The following is a 14680-nucleotide window of genomic DNA, read 5'->3' as shown; positions in this document are numbered from 1 at the left end:
TCCTCCTCCTCCTCCTCCTCCTCCTCCTCCTCCTCCTCCTCCTCCTCCTCCTCCTCCTCCTCCTCCTCCTCCTCCTCCTCCTCCTCCTCCTCCATCTGATTCTTCACAGTAATCCCCTGCTCCTTTGCTTCTCTTATTGACTCGTTGTTTACTCAGCTCAATCACGAGCAAGTCACAAGAATCGACTCAACACGATTACGAACGAGTGAAACATCATTTCCTCAAAGTTGCTCCTAACTCGAGTGTAGCTGAGAAAGTACCTCGAGAAGGTCAAAAGCGCGACGGTCATGAAACACTTCACGTTTCTTGGACTCTTCGGTCAGTTTTATGTCTTGACATCGGTTGATTGATTACTTTGCGTCAGGAAAGAGGCAGTTTGCAGAGACAAGACACTGCCGTCACAACGACACGGGCATTCATGTAGGATGATCAGGATGTCTTGGAATGTCGTGATGTTCTTCACCTCCAAGGTTGCGATTGATATCATGAAGAAGAGTGAGCTTGAAGAGATGCACATGGCGGACAAGATTACAAGACAACTGATGTTGCTCAAGTAAGAAATAACAGCGTTGGAGGCAGGCAGGCAGGCAGGCAGGCAGGCAGGGAGAGAGAGAGAGAGAGAGAGAGAGAGAGAGAGAGAGAGAGAGAGAGAGAGAGAGAGAGAGAGAGAGAAATTCAATCTCGAGCAATTGACCATGCTTTATGATCACTACTCCACATGACATGACTAACGTATTTGCTAACACACCTGTCAATCTCTGTCAATAACATGTGAGTAATGGTTACATCTAAACGTTTGCAGAGACCTCAGGCATCCCAACGTCGTTGAATTCATCGGAGTGATCGACACAAAGTGAGAAGGTGCTGTAAAAGAGGCCTGTGACATGTCAGCAGAAATCTCCTACTGCAAGTCATGGAGCCGCTCTATGGGGATCATGTGATGGAAATTTTCAGTCCTGTGAATTTTGACGAGATCAGATCAGATCACATCGTTGCTGCAACAGCAGAGGCATTTCTCCTTTCACCTCTCAAGATTCTACATAGCGCAGGTCCGATACGTTCCTATAGGAGCAAGAGGTGGGGGGGGGCGGGGAGGAGGAGCTGGAGGAGGAGGAAGAGAAAAAGAAGGAGGCGGATGTAAAGATTCTTTCAGACGATCTTGGCGGTTGACTACATTCACTCCTGCGGGGTCATTCATCGAGACGTGAACCCGGCAAACCTGGTCGTGTGCTGATCACTGACGATGAAGAGAAAGATGACAGGAGGCGTCAGGTGCTGGATCACCTCGGGCATCTGAAACTGACGTCCTTCTCCTGCGCTAAGAAGGTCTCCCTGCAAGAGCGCAAGCTCAGATTCTCACGCTGCTCTCAGACGTTCGGAAGACGATGCGGCTCAATGGTTGGAAGTCCGCAGTATCAAGCGCCGGAGGTGACTGAGGGAGGAGGAAGGAGGAAAGAAGAAGAAAGAGGAGGGAAAAGGGGGCGGGGAGGAGGAGGGGGACCAGGGAGAGACAGTGGTTGTCAGGAGCTGACAGGAGGGAGCAGATGGTACGAGGAGAGCTCTATGGGTTCGCCGTCGACTGGTCTCTCCTCAGCTCTCCTGCTGTGTCCTCATGCCTGGCAGGTGGGGGATAGGATGTTGCCTCTTCCAGTTCGCCACGGGTGACCCTCCTTTCGTTGAGGAGAACAGGCATGAGCATTCCCTCCTGTGACGCCTCCCTACTCCTCCCTCCTCCCTCCTCTCCCCTCCTCTTCTTTGCCTTCCTCTAACTTTCTCCATCTCCCCCCGGGCTCTTCGCTTTGGCTGTCCACTTGCTCTCCTTACTTGCGATATACAGACACCATCTCTTCCAGATAATTCTGGAGGGAAAGTACAAGATTCCTCGGTTCCCTTCCCCCCCTCTCTCGACTTCCGCCTGTTTCCACTCCTCCTACCTTTACTCCTCCTCCTCCTTGTCCTCCTCCTCCTCCTCCTCCTCCTCCTCCTCCTCTCTCTCCTCCTCCTCCTCCTCCTCCTCCTTCTCAGCTCTTTCCTTCTCACTCTCCTAATGGATCTCCTGATTCCTCCTTGTCTCTGACGGATCAAAAGATTTGTAGACAAGCAGACCAAGATGCTCATCAAACGACTCTTCCAGCTAGAATAGCTCGACTGTAACATTCTTGCTGCTTCTCCTCCTCCTCCTCCTCCTCCTCCTCCTACTCCTACTCCTACTCCTCTATAGCTTGGCCTTCCTTCTCCTCCTCCTCCTTCTTCTCTCCAGTGTTGAAAGATCATCAGCCTATGAAATCACAATCAACCATGACAAAAGCAAGCACAAGCTCTGTTCACTGAGAAGACCTGACAAGTTTGATTGTCTTTTAATGTTAATGTTCTTTCGCTAAGATACACTCTCCTTCCCTCCTTCTCCCTCCTTCCCCTCCTCCATCGCTATTGCTCCTTCTCTCCAGCTCTTCTTCTCCTTCCTCCCTGCACGTTCCCTTCACGAGAAGGCTTCTTGCATCCTCTGCTTCCATCTTGCCATGAGCGTCTCTCTGATCTTCTCCAGCTTTTCCCGAGCTCCCTCCCCTTCTTTCTCCTCCTCCTTCTCCATCTCTTCCTCCGCGCCAGCCTGGGGAAGCGCAGGAATAGAAGCGAGCACGTCCTGCTGCTCCCATCGTTCGGCATCCAAGACCACCTGAAGGAGGATGAGGAAGAGAACGAGAACAAGAGCAAAGAGAGGACGGCAGGAGCATTGAAGCACAGGAGAGACAAGAGAGGAGAGACTGAGACAACAGAAGCAGAGCCAGAGCCCGAGCTAGAGCTAGAGGCACGAGGAGGAGCCGGAGGGATCAGGAGTCGTTCCTTGAGAGCTCGCAAACATTCTTTGTAACGATCTTGATAGGCTTGTAGATCTTCTTCATGATAGTGGAGGGTTCGCACGTAGTTGTTGTCTGCAAGGCTGAGCCTTTCATGTCAGGGGAAGGCGATGAAGAGAAGGGGAGCAAGTAGGTTGTTGGTGAGCGGAAGTCAGGAGACGAGCTGCTGGAAAACAGGTGGGGTGGAGCAATACAAGGTGGCAAGGAGGAGCAATACAAGGTGGCAAGATCACCAACACCAACAGCAGCAGCAGCAGCAGCAGCAGCAGCAGCAGCAGCAGCAGCAGCAGCAGCAGCAGCAGCAGCAGCAGCAGCAGCAGCAGCAGCAGCAGCAGCAGCAGCAGCAGCAGCAGCAGCAGCAGCAGCAGCAGCAGCAGCAGCAGCAGCAGCAGCAGCAGCAGCAAGAGGCTGACCGGAGGAGAGCTTTGAAGGACTGAACTTCATGGCTGAGCAAGAGGGTGTAACAGCGTCCGACTCTTCCTGCCCTCGCCGTCCTGCCCGCGCGATGGATGTAAGTCTTGATGTAGACCTGGAGGAAAGTCAGAGGTGACGACTGAGAGCAACGAGCGAGAAGGAAAAGAGAAAACACGTGGAGAAAGGAACGAGAAGCGAGGAAGAGAGTGAGGTCGAAGACAGCAGGAGAGAGAGAGGAGACGAGGAGACGAGAGCGAGGACAAAGACAAGGAAGGAAGAAGCAAGACTAAGACGAGCAAGAGGACGAGGAGCATTAGGAGAGTTACCGGAGCATCATAGCTGATAACTACATCGACATTGGGAAGGTCCATTCCTCTGGACATGGCGTCGGAGCAGATCTGACGAGCAAAGTCACCAACTGCAACGGGAGGGGGGAGGGAGGGAGAGGAGGCTGGAGAAACGGCGGGCAGGAAAGAAGAGGGAGAGGCGGGAGGAGAAGAAGGAAGAGAGGAGAAAAGAGGACAGGGAAGAGGGAAGAGGGAGAGAGGAAGTGAGAGGAGAAGCAATGAGCACCAGCAGCTTGACGTCCCCACTCATCATCTTCTTGATGATCGCTGATCGTTGTTTCTGACCTCTCCCTCTCACTCCTCTTCCCTCCTCTCCAAGTTTCGCACCTGCGGCAGCTGAGACGAAAACTTTGCCATCTTGCAAGGGCAGCCGTACAGCTCCAGCAACCTGCCCAGCATCATCATCATCATCGTCATCATCGCCCGCCTCGACTTGCGGCCTCTCAACCTGTACAGACGATGACAAGCGTCGATGGAGTTGGTGAAGCAGATGGAGGGAGCAAAGTCTGCGGCAGCTTCAGGGAGGAGGAGGAGGCAGGAGGGAGGTGACTGTGTTTGGAGAGCAGGTGAAGAAGGATGAGCGGCTTCTGGCCCAGCCCGCAGGGGATCTTAAGAGACGTCAGAGGCTCCTCGGAGAGCTTCAGGTCTCACCATAAACTCCTCGAGCTCCTTGGGCGTCTGGTAGCGAGTGTCTCGTCCTGACAAGCCATGTCAGCCTTGTAGAGCAATGGAGCGAAGTGAACATGTGACGTAAGAGATGCAATGGAAGGCACGATTGAAGAAAAAAAAGAGGAAGGAGCAAGGAGGAAGGAGGAAGGACGGCGCGAGGTAGGGGGAGGAGGGGGGAGGGAGGAAGGAGAAAGAGGGAGGAGGGAGGATAGGGGAAGGTCAAGAGGAGAGAAGGAGAAAGCAACAAGGGACTGAACGAGTGGAACAGGCATGCCTGTGAAGAACAAGGGATTGTGAAGCTCCAGCGGGGCCAACTTGGAGGGGTTTCTAGTGAGCTGCGGGCAGGTGAGCAGGAAGAAGGACGATGACGTCATACCGTAGCAGAGAACAGAAGCTTGCGGATGGGATGACAGTGTGGAGCAGCCTGTGATGAATCGGTGAGGAGGGAGGGGAGCGAAGGAGGAGGGCGGAAGGGAAGGAGTAGGAGGGGGGGAGGGGGGGGGTAGCAGGCGAGGGGAAGCAGGGGGAGAGGCAGTCAAAGAGAAAGGGTTTGTTACCCCGACAATCATTCGGTCGTCCATATCATCCCTGCTATCAACTAGGTTGTTGCTGCTGATATGTCAAGACCTCCTCCTCCTCCTCTGCCTCCTCTGCCTCCTCTGCCTCCTCTGCCTCCTCCTCTGCCTCCTCTGCCTCCTCTGCCTCCTCTGCCTCCTCTGCCTCCTCTGCCTCCTCTCGTCCTCCTCCTCTCAGGTCTCACCGCGACAAGATGGTTGTGAGCCAATTGTGGTAGGACTGCAGACGGTGAGGAAGGAGGTGAGGAGAGGAAGGAAGCACACCTGACTGAGGAGACGGTCCGCCTCATCGATCACAACATACTCCAATGATGCTGAGAGCAAATAAGATCCTCCCTCCCTCACTCACTCCCTCACTCACTCCCTCACTCACTCCCTCACTCACTCACTCACTCACTCACTCACTCACTCACTCACTCACTCACTCACTCACTCACTCACTCACTCACTCACTCACTCACCTTTCCTCCACCCCCCCCTCCCTCCCATCCTCCCTTCTCTTTCCTGCCTCCTCCCTGCCCCCCCTCTCTCCCCATCCATCCGTCCATTCATTCACTTGCCAAGAGAAAATCCGGTGGTATGCAGCACATGCTCCATCAGTCGGCCTGCAGGAGGTGAGAGGACCCAGGAGAAGGAGGTGAAGATACCGGGAGTAGCTACGAGGATGTCAACCCTGCAGGAGCCGGTTGCTGCCTCCTCCTCCTCCTCTACCGAGTGCTCAGAGCGATCGAATCCTAGCGCTTTCTTCTCCTCGTTGTATGACGTCTGCCCCGCCGCCATGCCTGAGGTCCAACAGGTCGGATCAGACTTGACGCAGAAATGAGCGGTAGGAGGACGAGGAGACGAAGTTTGAGAGATTTGGGCGTCTCTCATCTGCAAATCTCCTCACCAATCGCAATCTTGGTGTCGTTGCAGAGCGTCTCGAGCACAGAGAAAACCTTGACAGGCGTCAGAAGGGGAGGGGAGGTGCAGGCCGAAGGCAAGGGAGAGTAGGAAGATCAGAGGGAAGGATGTGGAGGAGGAGGAACGACGGAGAAGATGACGATGAAGAAGGTAGATGATGTTGTGTAGTAGACAAAGGACTGAGCAGGAGCAGGAGCAGGAGCAGGAGCAGGAGCGCAGCAGCAACAGTGGTAGGAAGAAGAGGAGATGATGCTGAACCTGAGCTGCTAGGTCACGAGTCGGCAGCACGATGATGGCGCGGAGGCGGGTGACGACCTGGAGGAGGAGAGCATCAGATTGGCAACATGACAGACTGTGATTTCACTTTCTTCAGCAACGTTTGCACGAGAGGAATGCAGTAAGCAAGAGTCTTGCCGCTGCCAACAACAACACCGTCAGTCACAACAAGAGGAGGAGAAAGAGGAAGGAAAGAAGCCAGTGACAACACGATAGAGAAGGAGAAGGAGGAGCAGGAGCAGGAGCAGGAGCAGGAGCAGGAGCAGGAGCAGGAGCAGGAGCAGGAGCAGGAGCAGGAGCAGGAGCAGGAGCAGGAGCAGGAGCAGGAGCAGGAGCAGGAGGAGCAGGAGGAGGTCGACCTGCCCGTCGGAGCGCTAACACAAACATCTCTCATTGACTTCCACGCTATCTCTCCCTCCTTCTCCCCGGGGATGCAGCAAAGGAGGTGCGTCACGACCGCCGCCTGTCTCGCCATGACTCCAAGGACGTGAAGTCTCGACTCTGTACCTGCACGGGGAACAAGCTGTCGATGCCCATGCCAAGAAGTCTGTCCTGAGATAGAAGAGCGTCAGAGTAGAAGAGGCGAGGAAGGGAGAGAGGGCGGTGAAGATACCAAGAGAAGGACAGAATAAGAGGAAGGGAGAGGGGGAGGAGCAGAAGAGCAGTGGGAGGATGCTAACTTGAAGAAGAGGGTGAAGGCCGATGTGTTTGATAGGAATCTTAGTTCCCTCGAACTCGTGGATGTCTTGTCTGATGCAAATTCATCAGTCACTCTCGTGCTGCTCGGCTAGCTTACGGTGTCTTCATCCACACGGGGACAACTTCTTTCATCAGAGCCGACTTCCTTGACCCTGATAAGAAGAGTCAACCAAAGACAGCCCGGGTGACATTGAGTGCCGACGACGCTGAGGGAACCGAATGATGGCAGACAGGACAGGACAGGACAGGACAGGACAGGACAGGACAGGACAGAAGTGATATGGAGGAGTCAAGATTAAGGAAAGGTAAAACTGAAGATGGAAGGAAGAGAGATTGCAGAGGAGAAAGAGGAGGAGAGGGTGCGGAAAGGGTCGAGAAAAGCTACCTGTTAGCGGCCTTTTCTCCGCCTTGTTGGAAGTCGCCAACTTCATGAGCCCGTCCCCCACCTTCCACGCATCGTCTTCCTCATCCTTTCTCGCGTCTTCTTCCTCCTCCTGCATCCCCGCGTCCATGTCTGCAGCATCTGAGCTGCTCCTCTTGTTCACTCGGCGTGTCTTGCTCCTTGCCGTCTTATCGCCTTCGATGCTCTCCCGCTGCTCCTCGCCATGGCCATGTCCGTCAGTCCCCGAAGCCTCTTCCCGCATCTGCACGAGGTCAGTCAAGTATATCGCCTGCGAGATGTGCCAGACCTGACGGATAAACCTCTCTGCTTTGCTCTCTTTCCTTTTTTTCGCTGGAGGAGACTTGATATCGCGATCTTCTACCTCCTCCTGGCCCCTCGCGCGTTTCGGTGCTCGTGTCGACGACACATGCTCGTCACGCTGACGTGCTTGTGAGCGCCTTGAGAGTTTCGCTCTCGCCTCACCTTGGACTTGACCTCGTCGTTCAAAACAGATCTTAAAATCAGATTAGCATCATTCAATCAGAGCAGTCAACACTGAACCTGTGAGGTTTTACGTCTTCAGTATCTTGCTGAGTCTCTGGAACATGCTGGAGGTCGAACAATCCTTCCCTTGCCTGACATTCTTAGACATTCAAAGAGGACGGCAGCGGGCATACCTGTCTCAGAATCCTTTCTGCTTTTGACTCCTTCTTCTTGGGCATCCTTGACGAGAAAACAAGACATGTCAGCTCAACATCTGTACTGTTTTCCCATCCGACATCGTCTTCCTCTCCCTCTCCCTCTCCTTCCTCCCCGCTTATCCCCTCCCTCCTCTCGTCATCATTCTTCTTCCCTTTCCCCTACTCGCATCTCACGTGCGACTAAACCCTCACTGAGCTAAACCGCTGCTTGGACTAACTTCCCCCTGAGGCAAGTCCCGGGCCTCACTGAGGCCCTAGTAAGGCACCGTCACCATGACCGAGCCTCCGGGCCCGCCAGGTCACAGTTCTGAAGGCTAGGCTGGACTCGGGTCGGCTCTGAGCGTTTCGGCTAGACGTTCAGCTTGTTCTTTATGTATCAGATGCTAGTGACATCAACTACCCTGACTGCTGTCGTGCCTGACCCGGTCCGGGCCCTTCAAGATGCGGTTGCTGCCTGGTGCTGTTGCGGCGTCAAGCACTTGAGGGTGAGAGCATGAATGTCTGGCGTCTCCTTCTCTAGAGCTGCGTGTACAGCTCGATGCCTCTCGACGAGAGCTGCATGCATGGGGTCAGAACGAGCAAGAGGGCGAAATGACATGTCAATTCGCTCATTCCACCCGAAGAGGAGAGAATGTTAAAGAGAACGGAAACAACAACATGCAAGGCATCAAGTATACATCGAACAGCATAAGAGCGTTTCGTTGTTTGGAGCAACAAACATTCCGCAGCAACAAACTATACTCACGCATTCCGTCGAATCGGGGTGAAACGATCAGGATTGAAAACTTCATTCCGCAACCATCAGAGAGATCCTCGGCCTTGACCAGCGTCGCGTCCAGTGCTTGTGTCAGCTTGTTCTCTATCAAGCCTGGGGTGATTTGCTTCTTCTCCATCGCTACCTTGCAGTATTTCTCGAGCTCGCCGGCCTCGACTAGCTCCTTGCAGATGTCTAGACCACCGACAAGTTCTCCGTTGACGTACAGCTGAGGATATGTAGCCCACTTGCTGAATCGCTTCAACTCTTGTCGCACAAGGTCGTCCTGAAGAACTGCAACGCTCGTTCAACATCACAGCACACTTTGCGCGCCATCAAACTTACTGTCGAAATGGTCGAACTCAATGTTATGCCGCTGCAGGAGGGAAACCATCTGCTTGCTGAAGCCACACTGGGGCTGAGACGGCGAACCCTTCATGAAGAGCATGATGGGTGACTTGTTGATCAAAGTTTGCAGCATCTCGTCCACTTCCGCTTGCGACGATCCTCCACGTAGCCTCATGCCGACAGGGTCGGAGAGAATCCTTTGACTCGGGGAAGGAGAAAGGGGCAGGAGAGAACGAGAAGGAGGACTTGCTCTCAAAGCTGAAGAGTTCACCATCACAAGCATCCCGCTCATGGCCACCACACCATGAAGCACCTGCCATGACGATCGTAGCGTCCTACCTGCCATGCTTGCCTGGACAAAAATTGAAAAGGCAGCGATGGGTTCCTCTATTCACACAGCTAAATAGATTGTTCTGTCCTGCTCTTTAGGCCCTCTGAGGTATCACCATTCCTAGAACATGCAGCGGCGGGTGCGGCTTCTACGCCATGTCGGCTCTGGTCAGATGGAGAGAATGGCTTCCTCCTCCTCTCCCAGCGCCTTCTCCCCCACCGACACTGACGGAGCTCATGCCGCCGGATCGAGCGGAGTAGGATTGAAGTGCAAGGTGTCAGGAGGGCAGGTGGTGATTATCGACGTGGTATGACTCCATGCCCTCCCTCTCTGTTGCTGACATGCTCGCGCACCAGGAGCAGAACAGCTCAGCACAGGAGGCTGGACTCTGTGTGGGAGACCTGCTAGTAGAAGTGGACGGGAAGGCGACAAGGACGATGTCCGGGCAAGAACTGGCGGCAGCGATCCGAGGCCCTGAGGTTGAATATGATGTTTTCTTGCTCGCTAAGACGATCGAGCGATGGTATGACGTTTGCCAAGGGAACCTCGGTAGAGCTGCTGCTCCAAGTTGAGGACACTTCTCTGCATGCAACGATCAAGGCCGGTCAGCGAGGAAAGGGTGTGGATAGCATGCTTGGACTGAAAGTGAGATCGCAGAGGAAATGAAGTTCGATCATGAACAACAATCATCAGGTTGAAGGATTAGACGACTCACGATGCTTGACTGACATGTGGGACCTTAGATGAGAACGTCAAGAAAATCAGCTTGAAGAGGAAATGGATGAGCGGCTGCAGGTGGGGGCAGGAACTTGTAGCAAGCCCTGTGGTCTGAAATTCATGCTGCTCAGATCTTTCGAAGGAGATGTCGGTCTTGTTCTCAGCAGAGCAGGCGAGAGGTTCTGATGGTTTGCTGCCATCGCCCTGTCTGATGCTCTTCTTCCCAGCCTTGTCATCGTCGACGTCGCTCCTGGCAGTCCTGCAGAAGCTTGCATGCAGCAAGGAGAGTCGCTAGTCGGGTGAGGCGGCAGGTCGACTCTTCCTCGCCTCACATGTCACAGGCACAGGCTGACGGCAGTCGATGACCACGAGGTGACTGGGCACCAAGAGACGTTGAAACAGCTCAGAGGTGAGCGACGGGGTCGGAGGTCCAGAGGAGTTTGACGCTCAAGCAGGCGTTGCTGGCACTGAGATCCACATCACTGTAGATACAAGCATCCATGATGACTTGCCTCAATACACCTCGATGTTCCTTGATGTCTCTTGCAGCTTCCAGCGAGCTGATCTGACGAGCAGGCCTGCTGGTTCAAACGTAGCTCCGACGTCTCCTGCCAATGATCTCTTTGCATGCATTCAAATGGCAGCAAGAAGGTAGCTCAACTTCAGCTCTCGAGCGGAGAAGGAAATGATTGCTCGGCAGGAGAAACGTGACAGGGTCTAGTCACTCTCACTTTCAATTCAAAGTCTGGGTGAGGAGAAACTTCCCCTTGCTTGAGATCCCATGACAAACGACCAGGTTCTTGCTGCTGACACCAGACTGAGCGACTTCGAAGAAGTTCAAGACTTTGTTTGTAACTACTGTGAGACATCTGGAAAGTACACGTAAGCCTCTTCCTATTCCTCCTCCTCTACCACCACTACCACCAACACCACCACCTCTTCCTCCTTTTCCTCCTCTTCCTCCTCTTCCTCCTCTCCTCCTCCTTCTAACGCTCTGCTGATTCACCAGGCGAATGCAACAATTCGAGGACAGTCTCCCATCGTCGCCGCAGCTTTATCTGAATTCTGCCATGACGCCGAGATCAACGAATGAAGAAGGACACCCAGAGCAAAGTCAATCAAGACAAGTCTTTCAGGTGCTTGGAGTGGAGTAAGAGAGTACAAGTGATGGTTGCGCTTGTAGAGAATACTTCATCTCAAGATGACAGAAGACGAGGACAGGTCGCACTTGCAGGTCACAGAGAAGCTCTGGGAAGAGATTGTCATCGACCAGCATGTCAACCTGCTGGTTTGTGTGAGGGCAGTTGCAACCGGCGGAGATCAGAGGGCGGTGGGTCAAACCTTGTTGAAGATGAAGCCATCAAGGTCGACTAGTTCCTGCCCTTGACCCGTCAATGACAACCATGGTCCCCCAGCACTACCGACGTTCAGATGAAACTTCAAGCTGAGAGCGGAAAGATTGTGGAGAAAGTCGACATAAGCCTGACAATCAGGTCTAACACATACTGACACGCTCTTGCAACCTTCTGACTGTTCTCACAGCACATGTCAGATAAACAACATCTCAACGCACATTTTTGAATATTCTGTACATCTTCCATCGGAATTGTCTCTGAGTTACATTCAAGCAAAGAGAGAATCATTGCACAATGAGATTATCTCGAACTTACAAACAAATTGGATTCAAATTCAGATCCTCTCTGGTTCAGGTGACGACAAGTATCATCGGCTCCGCAGTATCATCTCTCTCAATGTCAACGAGGATTTACACGAGGACAAGATGGTCGATGAGATGCTGAGACAGATATTGGAAGAGAATGTAAACTTCTCATCGATCCAACGACAGGATGAGAAAATTGGCATGAAACACTTCTCTGTCCTGGTCAGGAGCACACCGCAAGAGCCCTTGAGACCTAGCCAGGACGATGTCGCCGGGCTCGTGGGTGAGCTGCATGAAGTCTGCTCGTCGATCGCGGCAGCTCTGGAGGCCATGGCGATCAAGCTCTCGGACCTGAGGCCCTACCGCCCTCTTAGACCTCACGACTCAAACCCAATGAGCAGCTGGGCCCCTGCTGACTGCATGCAAAGGGTGGACCTGATGGACAGCCAGGACAGGCACGAGCTGCCCAGCAGGTGTCTGAGATGGTTAATGGCGAGTTTGACCTGACTGCAGGACTGTGAGACGGCGGTCAGAGGAGCTGGAGGACACGTTCGAGAGCTTGTCTCCGGATCAGCTTCGCAACGTGCTCAGAATGGAGAAGGAGAATCGAATCTTGCTGATGCACGACATGAACCGACTGAGCGAAATCTACGAGGCGAAGCACGCGAGGATGAGGCAGGCAAACGACGAGAAGGACGAGCTGGTGAGTCTACCATTGGCTCCTGTAAGTAGCGAAAGATGTGATGCGGTTCCTTGTGCAGATACGAAGACTAAAAGAAAAGTTGCAGCTCGTGCAGGCGGGAGAAATTCAGGTCGAACCGCAAGCAGGACGCCTGGTGGTGAAACCAGAGCTATGCAATGAGAGCACACAGACTGTCTTGTTGCAAGAGCCCTCCTCCTCCAGTCTCTCCACGTCCAAATCCGACGTGGCGGGAGAGCTTGACAGAAACAGCCGCTCCCCAGATTCGCATCACTCTCAACGAAGCTCGACAAACTCTGTCATGTCTCAGGTCTATACTCGCAAACAGAAGAAGCGAGATGAGCTGACATTAGATTCGCAGCTGGAAACGAGCATGAAGTTAGAATACAACATTCGACGATCCAACTCTCTTCGTCTGGAGCTCCTAAATGCCATTGATTCTGCACAGCGTGTAATGAAAACATTTCATTTGTGAATAAACAATCTTCCAGTCAACACAAGCATCTCTGCCTATACATTTCAAGTTTCTCAATCCTCGCTTTTCTGCAAGCACGAACGTCAAAACTTCAACTGATTCACAATTCGCAGCAGACGCACCACAACTTCGGACATGGTGGTACATGGAGGAGATCCATGGCCGATACCATGGATGCCGGAGCCGTCGACAACTCCTGTGCCTGTAGACGAGTGAGATGGAAACTAGACCATACAGAAAGTCTCACAGTCAACGTCGTTCTTGTCCTTGGTCGCCTCGTCTACTATCGCGTCTGCTACCACCCTCGCTGATGTCTTGCCTCCAGCAACCTGCCACAACTCCAGTCACCGGCCGAATGCCAGCAGTCGCGTGCGAGCGGCACCTTGATGACGGGATCATTCTCAAGCTCTTTTTCGAAGTTTCCTGACACATCTCTGCAAGCAAGAAGTCAACCGCGTGCAGGGATGTGGCAGTGAGGTAGCAGTACTTGGTGATGAAGCTAGCCTCCGCATCGTAGTTGGGTAGAGACCCCCTGAGCCATGCGGCTCCGAGGGGGTCGTCCTTGGAGGCCTCCTTCAAGATCTTCTTATAGTTCATCGCTCCTGCCTTGCCCGTCACGTCGATGTCATCCTTGTCTACTTGCTTGATGATGGCTGACGCGACTCCCGAAGGATCCGAGTGCGCCCCGTCCACCTCGCTGAAAGGCTTCGCCATATTCTTCTCCATGTCCCCCCCGTTGCCGTTGATGATTGCGCTCGCCTCCATCTCGTCGGTCGCAACTGATCCGCGGATGGACCCTGCCTTCTGAACGTCGAGCCCGTTGAGGAACTTCTGCAACTTGGACTGAGCCTTCTGCAGGTCTTTCGCTAGGATCTTGAACTTCACAGGGTTCGCAACGCCTGCCAAGCCAAGCTCGGTGTGACGGACGTGAGAGCCGTCGAGCAGAGACACTGCCACCATCCCCAACACAATCAACCCGGCTGATGCTGCCATGGCGAGTCGCGGCCTGCTTCATCTTGGACTTAGTTTCCATGCGGATGAGAAAGGGAGGAGAAGACAAGCTTGTGGAAAAGATGAGGAAGGGACGCGCTGAGAGCACAAGTAGGAACACATGGAATGCTGCACGGAGATAGTTGAAGGATCTTAGGCCCGAGGGAGCTGGAGAAATGAGGCTGGCGGTGACTTGTTGCCGCAGCAAAGAAAGTGAACAAAACAAGGGAAACAAACAGGAATGAAGAAGAGGGGTGAAGAAGATAAGCAGTGAAGGCAGGCAAACAGGCGATTGAAGAAGCAAAGAACATGACGCAGGGTACAGCAATGGAGGTTAGAGAGATCGGGAGGAGGTACTACTGACCTCCGGCTTCTATGTGACGAGGCCATCGATGAGGCTTGCGGAGCGATAAGCTGCATGGTCGCTCGTCTTCCCCAAATAGCACCACTAACCGGGCCTCTCAGTCTGGCCGGGCACTCACCGACAGGCCAGTGACACACACCGCCGGGGTCGGCCCAAGCAACTTGCCAAGTTGTGTTGCCGCCTGGCAGTGGCCGGCGCGGGGCCCGGGGGGGCCGCACGCGGCCGGGGCACCCGGCGGATCGGATAGCGCTCAGCCAGTGGCCGCGAGTGACCCGGCCGTACGGTCGGACTGCGGGAGCGACACAGCCACAGTCATTGACTTGTCACAGGCTGGCAGTGTGCCGAATCAGCCCGGATCCGATTAGGGCCTCAGTGGCCCGGGAGATAGGACAAACGTTCACTGTTAGTACCGTAACGGCGAGAGGCTTACTGTACACTTAACATCCGTCAGGGCGGCCGGCGGCCCCCGGCCGGGCCACCGTCGGTCACCGTGACTGTGGGCCGGGCCATCCCGACCGTC

The 14680-nt window shown here is 53.9% G+C and overlaps 5 protein-coding genes across 5 annotated transcripts in view; 2 read left to right on the top strand and 3 right to left on the bottom strand.

Moving 5' to 3' along the window:
* The window catches only part of GUITHDRAFT_110000 (hypothetical protein), a gene marked incomplete at both ends in the record, with an annotated part of 2748 nt that extends 1083 nt beyond the window's left edge, over nucleotides 1–1665 (top strand). The window contains 10 exons of the mRNA XM_005831137.1: nucleotides 157–205; nucleotides 249–318; nucleotides 365–420; nucleotides 471–553; nucleotides 803–853; nucleotides 895–937; nucleotides 1154–1222; nucleotides 1273–1326; nucleotides 1372–1428; nucleotides 1624–1665. Coding sequence (XP_005831194.1) covers nucleotides 157–205; nucleotides 249–318; nucleotides 365–420; nucleotides 471–553; nucleotides 803–853; nucleotides 895–937; nucleotides 1154–1222; nucleotides 1273–1326; nucleotides 1372–1428; nucleotides 1624–1665 — 574 coding nt within the window. The remainder of the gene's footprint in view (nucleotides 1–156; nucleotides 206–248; nucleotides 319–364; nucleotides 421–470; nucleotides 554–802; nucleotides 854–894; nucleotides 938–1153; nucleotides 1223–1272; nucleotides 1327–1371; nucleotides 1429–1623) is intronic.
* A 6508-nt stretch (nucleotides 1666–8173) lies between these two features.
* GUITHDRAFT_87561 (bola-like protein) lies at nucleotides 8174–8736 on the bottom strand. Its single transcript, XM_005831136.1, has 2 exons — nucleotides 8567–8736; nucleotides 8174–8376 (listed from the first exon to the last, which is right to left on the bottom strand). Exons 1-2 carry the CDS (start codon nucleotides 8712–8714, stop codon nucleotides 8258–8260), a joined length of 267 nt encoding a protein of 88 aa, XP_005831193.1. The 5' UTR covers nucleotides 8715–8736; the 3' UTR covers nucleotides 8174–8257.
* GUITHDRAFT_47450 (hypothetical protein) lies at nucleotides 8736–9077 on the bottom strand (the record flags this gene model as incomplete). Its single annotated transcript, XM_005831135.1, has 2 exons — nucleotides 8736–8869; nucleotides 8921–9077. Coding segments are annotated over 2 exons (291 nt in total), but the record flags the coding sequence as incomplete, so codon positions are not given.
* Nucleotides 9078–9381: 304 nt separating this feature from the next.
* Nucleotides 9382–12806, top strand: GUITHDRAFT_109998 (hypothetical protein; the record flags this gene model as incomplete). The annotated part of the gene is made up of 17 exons (XM_005831134.1): nucleotides 9382–9561; nucleotides 9611–9733; nucleotides 9795–9858; nucleotides 9912–9947; nucleotides 9998–10049; nucleotides 10103–10150; nucleotides 10199–10270; nucleotides 10313–10380; nucleotides 10427–10622; nucleotides 10672–10720; nucleotides 10768–10853; nucleotides 10981–11107; nucleotides 11155–11336; nucleotides 11387–11464; nucleotides 11514–12104; nucleotides 12145–12334; nucleotides 12393–12806. 17 exons carry the CDS (start codon nucleotides 9382–9384, stop codon nucleotides 12804–12806), a joined length of 2556 nt encoding a protein of 851 aa, XP_005831191.1.
* A 53-nt stretch (nucleotides 12807–12859) lies between these two features.
* Nucleotides 12860–13799, bottom strand: GUITHDRAFT_140035 (hypothetical protein; the record flags this gene model as incomplete). Its single annotated transcript, XM_005831133.1, has 5 exons — nucleotides 12860–12874; nucleotides 12929–13008; nucleotides 13054–13135; nucleotides 13189–13240; nucleotides 13294–13799. The coding sequence occupies 5 exons, from the start codon at nucleotides 13797–13799 to the stop codon at nucleotides 12860–12862; spliced, it is 735 nt and encodes a 244-aa protein (XP_005831190.1).
* Nucleotides 13800–14680: the final 881 nt, after the last annotated feature.

The sequence above is a fragment of the Guillardia theta genome (assembly GCF_000315625.1).
Source record: "Guillardia theta CCMP2712 unplaced genomic scaffold GUITHscaffold_42, whole genome shotgun sequence".
Lineage (NCBI taxonomy): Eukaryota > Cryptophyceae > Pyrenomonadales > Geminigeraceae > Guillardia > Guillardia theta.
The sequence above is the reverse complement of the archived record's forward strand: the minus strand, read 5'-3'. Positions and strand labels throughout refer to the sequence as shown.

What these genes read in the sequence shown, in the direction of transcription:
- GUITHDRAFT_87561 (XM_005831136.1), bottom strand. Translation starts at nt 8,714, where the DNA reads ATGGAGAAGAAGCAAATCACCCCAGGCTTGATAGAGAACAAGCTGACA. An exon ending in ACCCCGATTCGACGGAATGC is followed by an intron (nt 8,377 to 8,566) that starts GTGAGTATAGTT and finishes CCATGCATGCAG; the next exon opens with CTCTCGTCGAGAGGCATCGA.